General features: G+C 36.9%; 1 protein-coding gene across 3 annotated transcripts in view; it reads left to right on the top strand.

The window, feature by feature from the left end:
• Positions 1–18838, top strand: part of LOC113079301 (protein FAM172A-like) — a 164173-nt gene that overhangs the window by 78143 nt on the left and 67192 nt on the right. For all 3 annotated transcript variants that reach the window (XM_026251554.1, XM_026251548.1, XM_026251561.1), the window contains exon 8: positions 2626–2745. In XM_026251554.1, the coding sequence (XP_026107339.1) occupies positions 2626–2745 (120 nt within the window). The remainder of the gene's footprint in view (positions 1–2625; positions 2746–18838) is intronic.

Below are 18838 nucleotides of genomic sequence, written 5' to 3'. Positions count from 1 at the left end.
TTCGCCAGCACAAGCCATCTTGGGGACAGGAAATCTCTTCCCTCCTGCCAGCTCCTTCAGCTCTAATTCACTTATTATAGTGCTTTTCAAAAAGCTAATCAATGTGGGAGAGCTGATGCAAGATCATGAGAGAGAGGCTAAATACAGGGCAAGGCTGCAAACTTTCAGGAGCTGATTGCGACAAGGCCAGCTCTTTATATCATGCAGCTGTATAGCTGCCGCATTCTCCGTTTTATGTTACCGACAGTCACATTCACTTACTTGTTGCTAGCGATTTTCCTCTAATTTAGTTGTTATTCTGCATTTAAAGGTTTGCTGTATTTGCGAACAGATACACAGATCAATGTTGCATGCGCCAGTGAATGAATGAATGCAATTCTCTCTCTCTCTCTCTCTCTCGCCTTGCATTTGCTGAGCATTATAACCCCAGGCCAGTGTTAATTACAAGTGCTGTGTTTGTGCAATGCTTGTGTGACCTTCCCACGTAGGCCGATTATATGTTTATCGCTCGTATAGAGGCCGTATTGATCAGTCAGTGGGGTACAAATTAAGATTTCAACTTGACATCGAACAGTCTATTGAGTTTTGCATTGGAGGCATTTGCAGTATGCAAGATTCATTGATTAAGATATATTTAACTGAGTGAATGTGGCTGTGTGAGAGTATATATGTGCACGTCTTCAGGCAGTCTTTAACTTCAAACTTTTTTTTTTTTTTTTTTTTAAATACATATATAGTTATATAATTTGTATTCTTTATAACAACTTAACACATTCTTCATTCTTTCAGGCGTACGTTATTTATATAAATAGATTTAGATTAATCCTTATTAGGGTTACTAATGTCATTTGGTCCAGATCAGTGAGTGATTTTCTCTCTGTCTGTTGTTGGTTTATTAATTTTAATGACACATACAACAGCAGTTACAGTAGATCGCTGTCCCTTTAAAACTGAATGTACGAAAAAGTTATACTGATACAGTATATGCCTATTATTCTCCCAACTATTTACATTCACTTAAGACGTCAGTGAGTGTGTTTACGTGAACACTCGTCAAAATGGACAATTCAACATTATGTCTGTATTTCTCCGTTCATGCGACGCAAAAGGCAGCTGAATTCAGTACTTGTGTGCTGTGATAAGTGCTTTTCTGTGTGCATGCATCAACAGTGTGAAAAAGTTTTTTCATCTGTGAATTTTTTTTTTATTGACGAATGAAATTAACATTGGTTGGGATTTGTTTCTGCTAACTTTGCACATTTAGACTTTGCAATATTTGCCTACTCTTCAGTCACTGCTGAAGAGAAACATCCCCAGAACAGAATATTTCACCAAACATGTTCCTGGATCAACATTCTTGTTGATCCTGGAACAACAGTCCAACCAACCAATCAGAATGTATAGAGATTTCTAGAAATGTCAGTTTTAGGCTTAAAATCAGGGCTAGATGCTTATACACCCTTTTTATTCACCCATCATTTCCCTCTGATTTTAAAATAAACTAAGGGTAGTGTTCGGTTTAGAGGTAGGGTTAGGTTTAGTGGTATGGACTTTCTATATTTTTGGACCGTAATGTTGATTGAGGAACTCGATGTCTGTCTTGGCAAAATCATGATGAGATAATGATACTGAGTGAATGCTCTACACACATATTCAGTGTTGGGCAAGTTACTCTGAAAATGTAATCAAATTACTCATTATTGATTACTTCTTTTAAAAGTAATCACATTACTGTTATGATTACTTTATTTGAAAATTAACTAGTAATTAGTTATTACTAGTTCTGTTACTATTTTCTCCATGAAATGTTTGAAACCGTCACAGAACACTTTTATTTTTAACTAAAGCAAGCGGCTGTTGCCTGCATGGTTTATATGGCATGGCAGAATGCCAGCAAAGAGTGCTGCATTTCTAATCTCTAAAAGACACCTCAGTTCATAGCAATCTCACAAGTCTCTGTTATTACACAATAAATATTTGCATAATGAATCGTCCATAATGTCTACAATTTGTGTCCTATAATGAGAGGATTCGTGAGCACACGAATTTCAGCATTACTCTAAGATGCAAACACCTGTTATAGCCTAAATAGAAAATGTGAGTGTTCCTGTGTCTGTCTGATGTCAGTAAGGTGCAGAAGTTTAGAATGGTGCAGTTTTGCAGGTTAGTTTCAGTAGTTTAATTTAGTCCAACGTATTTTTGGACTAGAGAAGTCGTTTTCATTTAGAAAGTTACTGTTTGTTTTTTTATGGTATGAACATCCTGGTGAAGACCAAAGACCAAATTATACTGAATGAATGAACAGATTAATTAATTAATTATTATAATAAATATAATTATTTAAAATTATTATTTATATAGTTATTCATTTTTAGATATGTATGCTATTTTGATACATTAAATGACATTACTTTTTACTTATTTAAATCAACTTTTAAATAAGTTTATTTTTTTAGCATTTTATTATTTAGCTTTTTTAAAGTGTAATCTTTCTTTCTTTATTTCACTCTCTTGCAGCCCCTTGGGGGTCTCTGGATTCTAGCTTGAAAACCCCTGTTTTGAAATGTGAAGGAAAATCATTATACTACCCCTTTAACTTCAATTATTCCCACTCTCTCCTTGCAGGAAAACAGCACTCCAGAGGAACACACACTCTATGTGTGGGACCACTTCATCTCGAAATCACTTGCGAAAAACATCTTCATCGTGGCACACAGCTATGGCGGCTTGTCATTTGTGAATTTGGTAAGTAGTTGTTAGAGGTTATTATTATGAAAAGCCCTCCCTCTACACTCCCTCAGCGCACACACAGTGGTGTTCACCTGTGTGAAAAGCAGCAAAAGAAAGAGTAAAGGGTTAAAAATAAATAATGCGTAGTTTCTTTGAGAAAGTGCTTTTGTAAACAATCCAGTTCATCCTTGTCCTAAGGCAGACACTAAGACTTCCTTAAGCAGGAGGGAGGAATGAAGAAAGAATGAGAAACTGCAATGAGAGCTACAGCTTTGTAAAAGCATTAAGACGATTATGCATAACATCAGACCCTGAGAGTTAAGAGAGACAGGTCATGATATGGGCAGTCGGTCGCAGAATACACAAGCCAGAACGACGGATAATAAATGTTTTTTTACGTAGTCTCTCATTTGAAGAAAAAAAAGAAGTTTGATGTGCATAGGGTTAATGGAACCCAAAAGGAACATTTGGTCATCATTTATTTTATCACTTATTTATTAATTAATACAATTATACAGCAACTAGATTACAATATTTTCCCATTCACTTTAAATTAGTAAAAAAATAATGTTTTAATACATAACTAATAAAAAAAAAAAACTATAATTATTTGTAATCTAATGACATTTTGACCATTAAAAAAATATGTAATAAAATTTGGGCCAATGTAGACCACAAACCTCCCATATGATGAATCTATCATGTTCTTGGCCTGTTCAAAGCTAGTTGTTGTTTTACTTCAGGCTTAATCTTATGTTTGAGAAGATCTCTCCGTCAGGTTAGAACATTGTCCTACATTGAGATCGATGTCATCTTGCGTTATCTTAAATTTCTCCAATGAGCGAAGAAAGCGTCTTCAGAAATTGGTCGTAGTTGATTTTCAGTCCTTCTGCTGCAGATGTCTTCGCTTTTCGTTCTATTACAGTAACAGTTTATTACAGTTTGCATTTTTTTTTCCTTCTCAACACATTTTTCATCCTGCCGAATATGTTGAAATATGCTGCGAAGTTTTGAAATCATTGATGGTGAAAGTAATTGGTAGTTGTATTTCACATTCATATCAATCTCGAGCAGGAAATTTGCAGAACTATGCTGGAGGTGAAGAGTTCTCAAGAATAATGTTGTGGTCGGTTTCTTACACAAAGCTATTGAATGATTTACAAGACTTGAAATCTAGTGTATAAATCTCGTGAGCTACTTTTACGGTGCTATATTGTCCTTGACAGCTAATTATATGGCACAGATTATTAAGATCATTCCCTTTTGTTTTTCACAGACAAAAGTCAGTAATACTTGTTTCGAATGACACAAAGGGGAAAATGATAACCAAATTGTCATTCTTTTGTTGAACTAACCCTGTACTTGAACCTTGTGAACTTTCGGTTTTCAGCTATGTACCCTGTGTTACATCACCTCTGGGGTCAAGGGTCAGGAACCTTGTCACAATCTCTAGTCTAGGTGTGCGCATTGTTAGGACAAGTTCTGCAGGAGCATGCTGGCTAACCCTTGACCTAACATAACATCGCTTTCTTTCGTAAACTCTCCTTCACCTACATGGGAGCTCTATTCATGACCCCTTTTTCACTTTTCTTTTAAATCGAGAGAAGGGAGGGTGGAGTGGATGGGCACGACTTAGCATTCCACTGATAATTCCAAGAATATGTTTTTATCTGAGGCTGGAGTCTCAGTTTTTCGTAATTTGAATATAACTGTTAAATATTTATGTGGCGTTGTGGCCATGACAGCCCCTTTGCTGGTTGAGGCTTGGTGGTCTTTCTCCAGAGATCTGTTTAGCCATCTTTCTCTGATGCATCCCTGTTTTTCCCCCTTTTCTTGCTTCCAAACACACACATACACAGGCGAAATGCTCACTTAGACACACTATTTCATATATAAACCATGCTTATGCCTTTCAATGGTTTCGTTGTCTTTGGTATGGAGTGGCAGGAATATTCTGATGAACTGGATGAGAAGAACTTAGTCTTCAAACACAGATTATCTGTATAGATCTTATAAATGAACTCGTATAACATTTCCAGTCAAAGTTGAATAATTTTAGATGTTTGACATACTATTTTTTTATAGTTTGGTAAATGGACCAGTAATGGACCTCCTCATTTGAAACTTGACATTTTTATTTATTTATATTGTATTACTTCAGTTTTTATTTATTAATTCATTTAATATTGTATACTGACAAACAAGAACTCAAATCATCTGTGCATTTCATTAACAGTAACCCAATCTAATGAGAGAGCTAGTCACATGACTTGGTGTGAAAAGGCCTTTAAAATAGGTACAAGGTGAAAGGAATTAGAGACCAAGATGGAAAAGGTGGAAACAAAAAGTTGAGTTGAGGACAGAAATCTCTAGCTCGTCATAACAGATTGGCTGAAAACAGGCCATCTGTGGCTTAATTACTGCTCCCTTTAACTCCTAACAAACACGTTTCTGATCAGGCACATCAAACACAGGCCGATTAATGTCTTCAGCATGCTGCCTCTCGCTCTCTCTTTCTTTTCATTGAAATTCGATTTTTTTTCGAAGGCATTATGTAGTAATTATAGATGCATCAAAGTGTGCCTTTAAGTAAGAGTGGTGCGTCAGGGTTGGATAGCTTCATGTCAGGGCTCACTCTTCCATCTCTGTGTTCCAGTTTCAACAGTCTCTGTTTCTTGTCATATCAGTGGCATGAATTTTGAGTTTGAGGAGATTCTAGACTGAACTGTTCTTCAACTGTTCTCTCTTCACTGTCTGCCACTCTGTTTTTCCTACTTGTGGCTCTGCATTTGAATTCCTGTTGGTTCATAGTGAGTACTAAATTTGAACTTATCAACCAATTTGAACTTATCAACCATTAATGTGTATACTATGAATATATTATCAGAAAGGCGACATCCTGTGGCTCATATACACTGATCTATAATTAGTCAGGAGAACTGCAAAGAATAGAATTACTATGTTCTGATCCCTCTTAAAGTGGCCCTATTATGCCATTTTGAATATTTCCTTTCATGAAAGTGACGTGACATACAGCCAAGTATGGTGACCCGTACTCAGAATTTGTGCTCTGAATTTAAGCCACCCAAAGTGCACACACACAGCAGTGAACACACACACAGTGAACACACACAAGGAGCAGTGGGCAGCCATTTATCCCGCGGTGCCCGGGGAGCAGTTGGGGTTTCGATGCCTTGCTCAAGGGCACCTCAGTCATGCTATTGCCGGCCCGAGACTCGAACCCACAATCTTAAGGTAATGAGTCAAACTCTCCAACCAATAGGCCAAGACTTCCCCTAGTGTGATGTATGTGTATGTGAATATAAACGATTTGCAAAGCTGTAAAGCTGAAAGTGCGCGATAAATATAATTATTGGCTCCCAAAAGAAAAAAAAAATCCACCCTGAACAGCCTAAACGAATCGTCAGTAATTCTAAACGTCACAGGGTAAAACATTTGCATAATGCCCACTTATGTTCTGCGTTGGCTGTCCGCAAACAACTCGACCCGACCTCAAACACTGTAGCTTGTTTGTGTGGTTAACATCATGTCAAGAGGACGCTGTGTCCTGCAGGAAATACATTTGTGTTCCCATCATTTTACTGACAACTGCTTCTCTAATCTCGGGGAGTTCAATGCAGGTTTTACCAAACGCATGCTCCTGGAAGATGGCGTTTATTTGGACCAGCTGACTCCACTGAATCACAATCTGTATGTATGATAAATAATATATATGTGTATTTTCTATTGAGTGTTCAAAATACTGAACTATGACAATGGGTGTATCGTTTTTTTAGACAATCACAACAGACTTGGCCATCTGACCAATCAGAGCAGAGTAGCTCACAGGGTTAGAGAGACTGAATCTTGCAAATGCTCTGAACGATTTGTTGGAAAATTAGGTGAAATTAAATGCATATTTTGTGAAAACAAATGCATTTTTTGACCTTGCATGCATATAAACCTGTTGTAGGAGACTCCAAAAACAATATTAGGAACCTTACTTACCCTACTTTAATCATTCTGGTTACTTAAAGGTTTCATTGACTATGTATTAGGCCTTACACCCCACTGATATTTTTATTGTGTATATTTAAGCACATTGAGCAAACAGTCAGTAACTGAACTGATTTAAGACTCCGTAAGTGCTTGACTGTGCTTGATTCACTAAAAAGAATCACTAAAAATAATTGCATATTAAGAGTTATTTCTTGAGTCAGAAATAAAATAGTAGAAAAAAAGTACACTAGTTGTGTACAGTATTTGTTCAATTCACTAAAAAGAACTGACTAATTAGCATAATTTCTTTGGAAATCAGATGACGCTAGTATGTGTTTAGTTCACTAAAACAAATTGACTCTGAAGAATCATTTGTTTGGTAATCAGACTACACTGATTAGTCTGTCGGTTTCACACTGTAGATTTAGTAGTGTTGTTATGGTGCATTGTGCATTGAATAAATATGAATGCTATTAAGAGAAATTTAGTTTGTGGTTCTGTCCACATCAGAATGCTTGTTAGAAAGCAGAGGACTGTTAGCTGTTCTTCTGTTTTTCCAGATCGGTCGACTCATTACACTCTGTGCCCATGGGATAGCAAAATGTACATTTCAGAATCTTTGGACGTTTCTGTTTTATTTTGTGGAACAATGTAAGCTTGCCACTTGATATCCAGTGTAAAATCTGGATCCTGAACCAAATCCAGTTGCAATGCACTGCCCTTCATCTCACCGGATCATACCTGTCCCGTAGCCTTCTCTTTCTCCATCTGATATAGTTTGATTGCTGCAGCGGCAGCTCCAGCGTTCGCTTTCATCTAAGAGTCTAGCTAGAGGCTAGAGCAGCCGTCAGGGCAGAGCTCAGCTCCGCGTAACCTTCCGGACTCTCTGCCAGAGAAAAGAGCGGCCGGATTGTAGAAGATGGGGTGCATTATGTAATGAGTTATGCAATCATACATCTACCTCCCAGTGCACCAGTGTGTGAGTGCCCAGAGCTTAGATTAAATAATGGATCAAATGTAAAATGTGTCATTTCATTTCGTTGTGCACTTAAAATGTTCAGGTAAGAAGTTTGTGTGTTCATACACCAGTGTGTCTGGATCAGGGTCTAAAACTATTTAATTTCAAGTTACATGTGATAAGTTATTAGAGGTGGTTGTTATATTGTAAACATTATTATTGGGCCCTGATGGAGAAGCATCAGAGCTCAGTTTCTTGATAACCACTTGACTCTGCGGTGCTGCAGTCTAGACACCAAGGGTACGGTTTCTGTTCTTTACCTGAATAATGAATCTTGGCCTGTGGCACTAAAACACAACTCCAGAGTACAAGATTTTGGTTAACCTTTCTTATTATTTCATATGCGTTCTGATCGTTTGTTTTGTTTTGTGTTTTTTTTTTTTTTTCTGCTTTTACCATTCAAGTTATGCTGGTTTGTCTTAATACATTAAGACTGCAGTCTTAAACACAGCTTTGCTGACTGTAAAACCTTCTGCTTGGACAAGTGTGTTTGATATCTTGCAGATTCACTTGCTGCAGACTATAAATCATTTACAACTGCAGAGATTTCTGTCCATCCCTGCCTCGAACATTAGACTTAATTTTTTTTCATTTTTTTTGTTTTATTTTTTTCTCAAGAGTGACAATTGACTGAAGGAAACATTTATTTTAAGGGCTGTCTGTTGATTTGTTTTAATTTCGATTTAAAATGATAGCTCACCCAAGAATGAAATCACCCCATGATTTACTCAGCCTCAAGCTATTCTAGGTGTCTATGACTTTCTCCTTTCGGAGGAATACAACCAGAGTTATATAAAAGAAAAATGTCCTGGCTTTTCCAAGCTTTTTAATGGCAGCGAATTGGGGGTCAAGATTTTGAAGCCCAGTAAAGTGCCTCCATCCATCATGAGAGTACTCCACGTGGCTCTGGGGGGTTAATGAAGGCCTTCTGAAGCAAAGCGATGCAGCTGGGTAAAAGAAAATATTCATATTTAAAACTTAATAAACCGTAATCTCTAGCTTCCACTAACTCTGTCGTACGTGCGTTCACAAGAGAGTGGCATTACAGGGGATAGCGTAAGCATAGTGTAATATGTATATAAATATATAGAAAAAGTCTATTATGCTTAATTAGAGTGAAAACAGTAATATTGTGAAATATCATCACAATGTAAAATACCTTTCATCTGTTTTAAAATGTAATGCATTTCTGTGATGGCAAAGCTGAATTTTGAGTTACCCCAGTTTTCAGTGTCACATGAGGCTTCAGAAATCAAGAAACTTTTCTTATTATATTTGATGTATTATTGTTATTGCTTTATAGTGTAGTGCCTGGTTAGGACACAGTCTAAGGCCAATTATGAAGTGGAGACAATATTTTTATATTTGATATTATTGATATTTGATTTTTAATACTTTTTTTTAAGATTCTTTGATTAATAAATAGTAATAGGATTTATTTATAATCTAAATCTTTTGTATCATAAATGGCTTTGTCATCAGTTTTGATCAAATAAATCCTCCTTGCTAAGTACAAGTATTAATTTGTTTCAGGAAATTATTGAAAAAATGTATTTTATCTTTAGATATTTAGAGTCTATTTATCTATACATTTTTTTACCTCCTCCCAGGCATTGCTTTCTTTATCTGCCTGTTTGTGCCATTTTCTGTTATTTATTTATTTATTTGATTTATGATGGGGCGCTTCAAACCCAGTTTTTCCCTCCTGGACTTCTGTTAGGAGGGATTCACCAGAGAGAGAGCTTTGACTACAGCTCGGCACTGGCTTTGTTATGTATTTCCGGCTCATTTTGTCATTAATTTCTGTTTGTTTTTAGAAGATGACGAGCAATCTATCATGCACAGATTGTTGTTGGAGAATGGAAGCCCATCCGCATGCGGCTTTTTAATTGATATCAATTTGCCATCCAGGTGTGTTATGCTGAAACGGGGTCACAGGGGGTGGAGATCTGTGTGTGCCGAGATAGTGTGCAATGTTGAATAAATATGATTACATTGAGAGTGTTCTCTTCTATTAACCAATACATTGTAATACCGCTCACCAAAAACTAGTTTACAATATGCTGAAGACTAATAATTGTAATAATAATTTAAATCGGTAATAAGTAGTATTATAGAACATGCATTATGGCTTTTGGTTTTATAATTACAATTAATGTCATTTTTTTTAATACTGCTATATGCAAAACCTGCTTGTTTATACAGCCAAATAATAGTTCTGTGAATTTAAAATGTGGGTGTTTGTTTATTATGAAGGAAACATGTGTCAGCTGTTTTGGGTTGAATGAGTTCTGACGCTGCTCGGTAAATGTTGTTAGACGTTTTTATGAGTATGTCTGTTCATTACAGATCCACCTCAAGAGAACATTATATTAAGCACATGTCAACTTGGTAAAATGGAAATAGTAGCTGCGTTTTATTGACTATATAAAGATGGTATAGACACTCTCTCTGTTAAATATTACAAAGAAGAACAGATCTCCAGGCAAGATCTTCTGTCTTATGAACAAATCTCTTCACACACAGCTACTTCAATATTTCACGATGTCAAATCCAAAAGCACATCAATGGAATTTATTCGTGTTGTGCTGAAAGACAGTTGTGCTGTATTGTAGTGTTGTATTTTAAGCATATTTCTGTTTTGTGGCTCATTTTAATTATGTTGTGTTATGGCATAGAACTGATGTGTGTGTTTTGTTGTTGTTCTTTTTGTTTTACCTCATGTGTTGCAAGTTTCAAGTTTTTTTTTTTTTTGGCTGTGCTAATTTTGTTGTGTTGTGACTTATATAATATTTATGTCGTAGTGACAATTCAGTTTTTGTGATGTTCTGGCTTATATACTTTGTGCTATGATTTATTTCCGTTGTTTTGCGGTGTATTGTTGCTTATTTCTTAGTTTTGTTTGCTTTCCTTTGTATGTTGTGTTGTGTTTTACTGGCATTATATTGTGTCAATACAGTTTCTAATTTTGGTGGCATTACTGGTGTCGTGTGACTTGTTTCCTTCGGTTGTATTGTCTTAATTCTATTGTTTTGTGTGATATTTCCATTGTATGGCTTATTTGTGTTGTGTGGTGTAATTCTGTTGTGCGGTTACATTTTTGTTGTGTTGTGTTGTATTGTATTGTCGCTGATATGTGTTTTGTTGAATTTTTTGTTTGCCGTTGGTTCTTAATTCTGATTGTTGTGGCTATATATATATATATATATATATATATATATATATATATATATATATATATATATATATATATATATATATATATATATATAATTCTGCAGTTGTTTATATTTTTATTATTCTGTTAAATTACTTCTGCTTTATCTTACAATGGTTGTATTTTTAACTTTCATATTGTTGTGCATCCCTGGGCATTAGCAGTTTTGCGAGATCAACCTTGTTTTTTACTCTCTCTCCGTCTGTCTCTCTCCCTCCCTCTCTTTTTTTTGCCTTCCCCCACTTCATCTTTTCTCTGTCACAAGCTTAATTAGCCGCTGCTTGTTAACAGGCTCAGCGAGTTTAGTGCATAAACATGTATGGAGGGATAAATTCACGGTGAAAATGAACAAACGCTATGAGAAATCACCCCGCTCCACTATTTCTATAAATAAACTCTCAGCAAACGCCTTTGTGGAGTGGCCTGTCTTCACACCAACGATAAGACAAGCTCCAGGAATGTGTGTGTCTTTGTGTCCAGAATGCACTTTGAAGTGAGAACAGACTTTGATTTGATGTGTAACTGTGGCGTGCGCGCCAGTGTTTATGCATCTGCGCTGACATAGACGTGTTTGTTATGCCTGCTTATTGTCTGTCATCTTCTGTGTGGTTCATCTGGACAAAATCATTTGCATGTGAATGTATATCGCTATGAGTACAGCCTAATAGAATATGCAATTATCTCTTACAATAAGCCATTGAATATCAATGATGAACCCTGTCATGGTTTGACAGACATATTTCAGACATCTTTTTGAAACTTCATTTTGTCCCATGCTAATGTAAAATAGCCTTTATATAGTTGTTTTACCATTCTGATGTATTTAGTATCTATGTCATGCTACCATTTCAAATACTTAATTTCCAAGTCTAAATTCACAGTAAATTTACAAGCATGCGTTTGCTGTCCACAGAAAATGATAATAATCCAAGTGTCCAATCTCGATGTACAGATAGAGCTTTTTGCTTTCACACATATGCCTCTGCCGCTAGTTAGAGAGTTCACAGTGAAATCTTAAGGGGTTCATCATTACATATTTAGTGGGTAGGCATCTAATATAGCTGTAAGGTTTTTAATGCAGCGCCCCATTGATCTGATGCACATGTCGGCTCCCGGGGTTACTGGACATGCCTCCATTTGCATAAGGGCCCTCGGCAAGGTTCCTCTCATGCATTGATTGGCTTGTCCTAGGGAACCTCGCACATTGATCACTTAGTTTTTTTCTTTCCCTGAGATAGTGCTATGCAGAGTTCACCTCAAATGCATCCTCCCCAACCTGCGGAAGGAAGGAGTGTGGGAAAGAGAAGAGGAAGAAACTTTGCCGCCAATATGTTAATAGTCACAGGGCTGAGGGGTACCAAGAGCGAGGGAAGGGTCTTGTGATGTGTATTCATTTCTTGGTTCAGGATGGGTATTGAACATGGCTTTGAGTTACAGCACACGCATATTTTCATGTATTTTATAGTTAGTGCTCAGTCATACCAAAAACATTTTTTTTGCGTTTTATTCATTTTGCTCTTCCAGAGGTCTACTTATGATGTTAGTCAAGGTTGTTTTGCACTAAAAACAGATTAGTAAAATTTTTCGGACTATTTTTCACCTTATGAAATAGTGATTCTATGCTATGTAGAAGTACTGGAGCGCTGCTGAATCTGCAGCAACATGGCAACAAATGCATGTATTTTAGATTTCAGAATATCAGATTGTAGATTTTTTAAGAGGAGAGAAAACAACTGTCCAGAGAGAAAAATGATATTGAGTAGGGCTGGGTTTTGACACAAATTTCATGATTTGATTTGATTCTCATTCACAAGCTTTCGATTCAATTCGATTAGATTCAATATCGATTATTTTGGATATATATATCACGTACAGTCTTTGCCAAAATATGCCAACTAATGCTGTAAAATATACAATGAAGTAATTTGGTATTAAATTACTTGAATATTGTTAAAAATAAGGTTAAAATTGACTGATTTGTAAGGTATAGCATACAACTGCTAATATCAATTTTTTTTTTTGTTATAAAGTTACAATAACAATAATATTTCTACTTGAATATTTTTTCCTAATATAAACATTTAAATGGTGACTGTCTTAAAAAATATATGTATTTATTCAAACATAAATTAAACATAAGAACAGTAAAACTTATAATGGATATTTTATATGGTGCATATATTTAGCAAAATACCCCTCTCTGCAGTTTATTTATCTTAGGAGTAATGAGTTTATGGTCACCGAATATGTTTGGTTCTGAGGTAAATGTGACGTTACGTGACGTTGTTTACAAGCCGTTATACTGACATCTTTGCGTGGCTGAAACACTGTTTGAACGATTACAAGATACAGGATACTGATTGAAAAGTTGTACTCTTTCTTATATCTTACCTTCAGATGTTTAGTCATGATTATTTTGAGCTGAAGCTGGTATTAATGTGGAGATGGTCAGTTCACGTGTGCCTCGCGCTGCTGCATCATAATGTGACACTGAAGAATTTACTTTGTCATCAAAGGAATAAATTACATTATATTTGAATAGAAAACAATTATTTTAAATTGTAATTATATTTTACAATATAACTGTTTTTACTGTATTCTTGATCGAAATAAAAGCAGCCTTGGTTAGTGAGGAAAACTTCTATTAAAAACATAAGTCTTGCTGAACCTAAAGCTTTGAATGATAATGTACTCTCTCTTTGTAGACTTGAGCAGGAATGTTTTAGGTTCTAAAAGTTTCAGAATGTTTATACATACATCATTTCAAGAGACAAAGGTACATATAATTTTTAATTATATAGAACCTTTAAAGGGGGGGTGAAATGCTCGTTTTCAATCAATACCCTGTTAATCTTGAGTACCTATAGAGTAGTACTGCATCCTTCATAACTCCAAAAAGTCTTTCGTTTTATTATATTCATAAGAGAAAGATAGTGTGTACCGATTTTTCCCGGAAAAACACGACTGGCTGGAGGCGTGACGTGTGGGCGGAGCTAAATAATCACGAGCGCCAGTAGGATTTTGCGTTGAGAAAGTTTGGAAGCTGTGACATTACCGTGAAGAAAAAAACATCCAAAACAAACCATGGCTAATAGTCAGATTCAGCGTATATTTATGATCCAGAATCAGATCCCGAGGCTGAAATTTAACAAGAGCAGCATCAGCAACGAAGTCTCTATGTGGTATGTACTGAAACTGTATATATTTGCTTAGCGGTTTTGGAAAATGACTAAGTTCCACTTTGTCGTCTTTTTTTTTTTTAAGCTGTACATGTGGAAAGTGCAGTTTGATGACAACATCGAATGTTGTTTACTTGATGTGCTTACGCGCCGATAGCTAAGTTAACAACACAGAGATATTTGAAGCAGTTTTACTCACCGCATGCGGTTCCAACACACGATCGTGACCCTTTTTCGTTGGGACTGCATTATCCTTAAGGAATAATCGATGTGGAAATCCGGCGTCAAACTGGGCCTTGTTTGTAAAACAAGCATCTTCGAAATGCAGGGAACAAACACAAACACTTGTTTTTTTGTTTTTTTTTTGGTAATCTGTGCAGGGTTGTCTTGCCCTGGCGACCAAAAACACACTCCTTTTGTGACATTTTGCATCGCTCTCGCTCTAATCAGTGAATGGCTGTTGTGCTCTCAGTGCTCTGCTATACGGGAGCGCGCGCTCTTCCGGCAGAAGTGCCTTAGGACCCATATAAGGAAATTCCGCTCCATCTAATGTCACACAGAGCCATACTCGAAAAAAAACTTTCCGAAACTTGTGACAAACCGGAAGGAGTATTTTTGGAACAGAAATACTCCTTCAAACATACAACTTAATTTTTGAAACTTTGTCCATGTTTAGCATGGGAATCCAACTCTTTAACAGTGTAAAAAACTCAGTATGCATGAAATAGCATTTCACCCCCCCTTTAAGAAATTAAGAACACTGAAGATATACATTGTAGCATGTCCTAAAGAGAAACTTGAACATCCTGCCCTTCTTCCTCTTGATTTGGATTTCCTCTCGGACAGCTTTGTGTGCCGCACATGACCTCAGGAACAAACGCTTTTCCTTATTTCCTTTTCTCTCCCTTCGAGCCTACGGCAAGGTCTGCACACAGGACTAAGGCTAGTCCAGGAGGACAGCTTCTCATTTGATTTTCACCTTCTCTTTCTATCTCTGTCTGTCTCTGTCTAACTCTCATACACACGTTCTTAATTCTTTCCGCTTGTGCTTTGTCTCCACTTCATAATTGGCCTTAGACTGGGTCCACAACACTATAAAGCAATACCAGTAACATAAATCAGTAACAGCTCTCTATTCCATGTTAGTTAGTCTAAAGTGTTTGATATGACCAAGCACAACAAGTGATGAACAAAAGGACATTCAGTCATTTGCTTGATTGTGATGGATAGTGAAATTTGATTGGTCCAAAATGTCCTTCTCTTATACATCGTACATGAAACAACAAATCTTATAAAAAAAATTCTGTGGAACTCACACATACACACACACACACACACACGTTTGTTTATGTGAAAAGTGGGGACATACTATAGGCGTAATGGTTTTTATACTGTACAACTGTATATTCTATGGCCCTACACCAACCCTACCCCTAACCCTAAACCTCACAGGAAACTGTGCATTTTTACTTTCTCAAAAAAACTAATTCTGTATGATTTATAAGCGTTTTGAAAAATGGGGACATGGGTTATGTCCTCATAAGTCACCCTCTCCTTGTAATACCTGTGTCATACCCATGTCATTATACAGAGTTGTGTCCTGATATGTCACAAAATCTTTCACTGTATAGATCATCTTCTTTCATTCCAGTAAAATAATACAGGTTTGGAACGACACATGCACAAGGAAATGATGTCAGAATTTTAATGTTTGCATGACCTTTCTTTTTAAAGAACAGGGTTAAATTGGCCCCAGATGATTTTGGACATTTGAAAATGGTTTTTAAAAAAAGAAAAAGAAGAATATTCCATATTTAGAAGAAAAAAAAAAACGTAAAACCTGCTGTAAAATACGAAAAAAAAAACCGAAACGAAACTCTTCACAATTGTCACTGAACTTTGCACCATCAGAGGATGTTGGATATCAATTTCACCATGAGCTTCAGATGTTTTACCTTCTCATTATGCTCCCCCCCCCCATTCCTTCCTCTCACATTCAGTATTCAGCTTTTCCCTCCATATGTGTTTTAAAACTGATTGAAAGTCAGTGTGTTTTATAGCGCGGTGAGCTCAACGAATCAAACACTTTGGACCAGATTTCTCGCCATCTCTCTCTCCACATGTCATAAGAGAGCATTCTGGGAATTCATAATATCACACATCTCCATGTGATGCCGTTTATTCTATAGATTTTAACCTACTGTGGAAGTCTGCTCGCCTCCGCAATGCTCCTGCAGGGAGAGATGCAAGCTTCCCCTTCTGAACACATAGTCAAATCCTTTTTAAATCTTTTACGAGACCTTAAAAAAAAAACAAAAAAAAAAAAACTATATTTTAGTTATGTACCTGTGGTAAAACATATTTAATTTTTAAGCCCGGGAAGCCGACACTGAAAAGAGATGAACTGTTTTATGTGCCGTTTTAAGGTTTTATGTGCTGTGAATTACAGTGGGTTGTGTGAAATACTGGTGAGACGGTAAAGGGAGCATCAACAGCTCGTGGTGTTCTTTTGATGTCATCTTAAGACATACGACTGTGGTGGTGTGGGGCTGCGTCCCACTGCGGATGCCTGTGGGTTTTTACTGGTCATAAAAGTGCATGCACATACGCACACATACCTGAAGTCAGACGTGTCATAGAGATGGAACCTACACCTCCATGTATTTAAGATGTAGGCCCTCAGTGGAGTGAGATGTTAATATGAGCAATGTGAATGAGCATTAAATCAGGATGGAAGTATATTACTCTGGAATTCCTCAAGTAAAGGCAAACACACTCTACAAAACTAAAGCTTGACATCCTGCGTTCATTTCAGACTTTCTCACTTTTAACGACAACCTGAAAGTTTCAATTGCATAATTCTCCCAGACTGTAGCTGCAGTTTGTTCTCACATAGACTCGCACATGGAGCTGATTCTTAACATATGTCACCAAACACACAGAGATAGGGCTTCCATCGGTTTTGGGGAGATGTGGGCAGCGGTTTGATGTTTTTGTTGTTGCACACTAGCAGCTTCAACAAGCACACATGACATGTTGTTCACATTCTGGGGCGCACACACACAAACACACACGTTTGTTTTTGTGAAAAGTGGGGACATCCCATAGGCGTAATGGTTTTTATACTGTACAAACTGTATATTCTATCGGCCTTCACCAGCCCTACCTCTAACCCTAACCCTAACCCTCACAGGAGACTTTGTACATTTTTACTTTCGCAACAACAACAACAAAAAAAAAAAACTCATTCTGATGATTTATAAGCGTTTTGGAAAACGGGGACATGGGTTATGTCCTCATAAGTAGAGTTGTGTCCTGAAATGTCACAAAAACAAGAACACACACACATATATATATCTATCTCGCATGCCTTCAAAAAGCATCATTACACTCTATTTCTTATCTTGACAGTGTCAGAATTCCTCTATATATACCCTTCCACAGCTGCCCCATCCCCATCCCCCTTTCCCTAACCTCTTACCTTATTTTCTCCCCCTCTTCTCCTTCATTTTCCTCCCCCTTCTCTTCATCTCCAGTACGTCCTCCTCAGGCATTTCTACTGTGATGCCACAACTCGATTTACCCCTCATTGCTGTCACTTTTTCTCTCTTAGGGGACACATTCTTGATTTGGACTCATTTCACATTGATAAAAACACTAGGGGGCACTGCTTATCCTTTGTAACTGCTTTTGCATAGACTTAAGTGGATGAGATCAGTATAGGTGTGTGTGTGGAGAATGAGATTTCTTCATTTGCTATGCCAATCTGCATTCACAGTTGAGCGGGACAGTTTACCCCATAGCCTGTTTTTCATTGTCTTCCTCACTAGATGTCTTACCTCTTTTGTACCAAACAGAATGAACTAATGTGATCTTGAGGATTAACAACTACTTGCAACTACCCATACAGCTTTTTACTACCTGTATTTTTGGTTTTATCCATCTCAGAGGCCTTCAAACTGACCTGCCGTCTCATATTCAGGTCACATGTGTTCCACACACGTACACATACTAACAATAGCCCAGCGAGTTCATTTGACTCATCGATGGCATTTAACTCAAGAGTGCGAGTTAGTCAGCACCTCAGACAACTGATTGCTATTCCGGAGATTTGGAAACTGAGACGCACCCACTCATTTTGACATCAAAAAAAATTAAAAGCAACATAAAAGATACTTTATGATTCCTATAACTGACGCAACTCGGTTTTGCGAACTCCATGAATATTGGTCTTCACATCCAGAGGCGTCAAACACGACAAAGAACAAAGGAAACAGCAGAAACTAGCTTCTCGCTATTATAACCACAGAAGGAAAATCCACAAATGACAAGATAATCACTACATTCGTACTTACCTTAATCATCACCTAAATTTCTCCTGTGGTTCCAAACTAAATAAATAAATATACTTTTTATTCTTTGAATCTCCTCAGCTGTGGTTGGTAATTACCACACTCTGACAAATCGCTGACAGCAGTTAAATAGTTAAAAAGATAATTCTGCTGGAAGTGGTGTATTGGGGGGAAAGGTCAGTCTTGGTCTATTTAGTACATTGAATCCCTTTCCTAGCAAGATCCAGACTCTGTCCCTTTGTGCTTGAGGGACATGGGCTTTCTCTGTAATAACATCCAAATTAATGGGCTATAATAATAGATATTGTTCAGAAAGTACACTACTAAGTATACTAATAAGCAT

The sequence above is a fragment of the Carassius auratus genome, chromosome 5, assembly GCF_003368295.1.
Source record: "Carassius auratus strain Wakin chromosome 5, ASM336829v1, whole genome shotgun sequence".
Lineage (NCBI taxonomy): Eukaryota > Metazoa > Chordata > Actinopteri > Cypriniformes > Cyprinidae > Carassius > Carassius auratus.
This window is presented reverse-complemented; position numbering and strand designations above follow the sequence as displayed.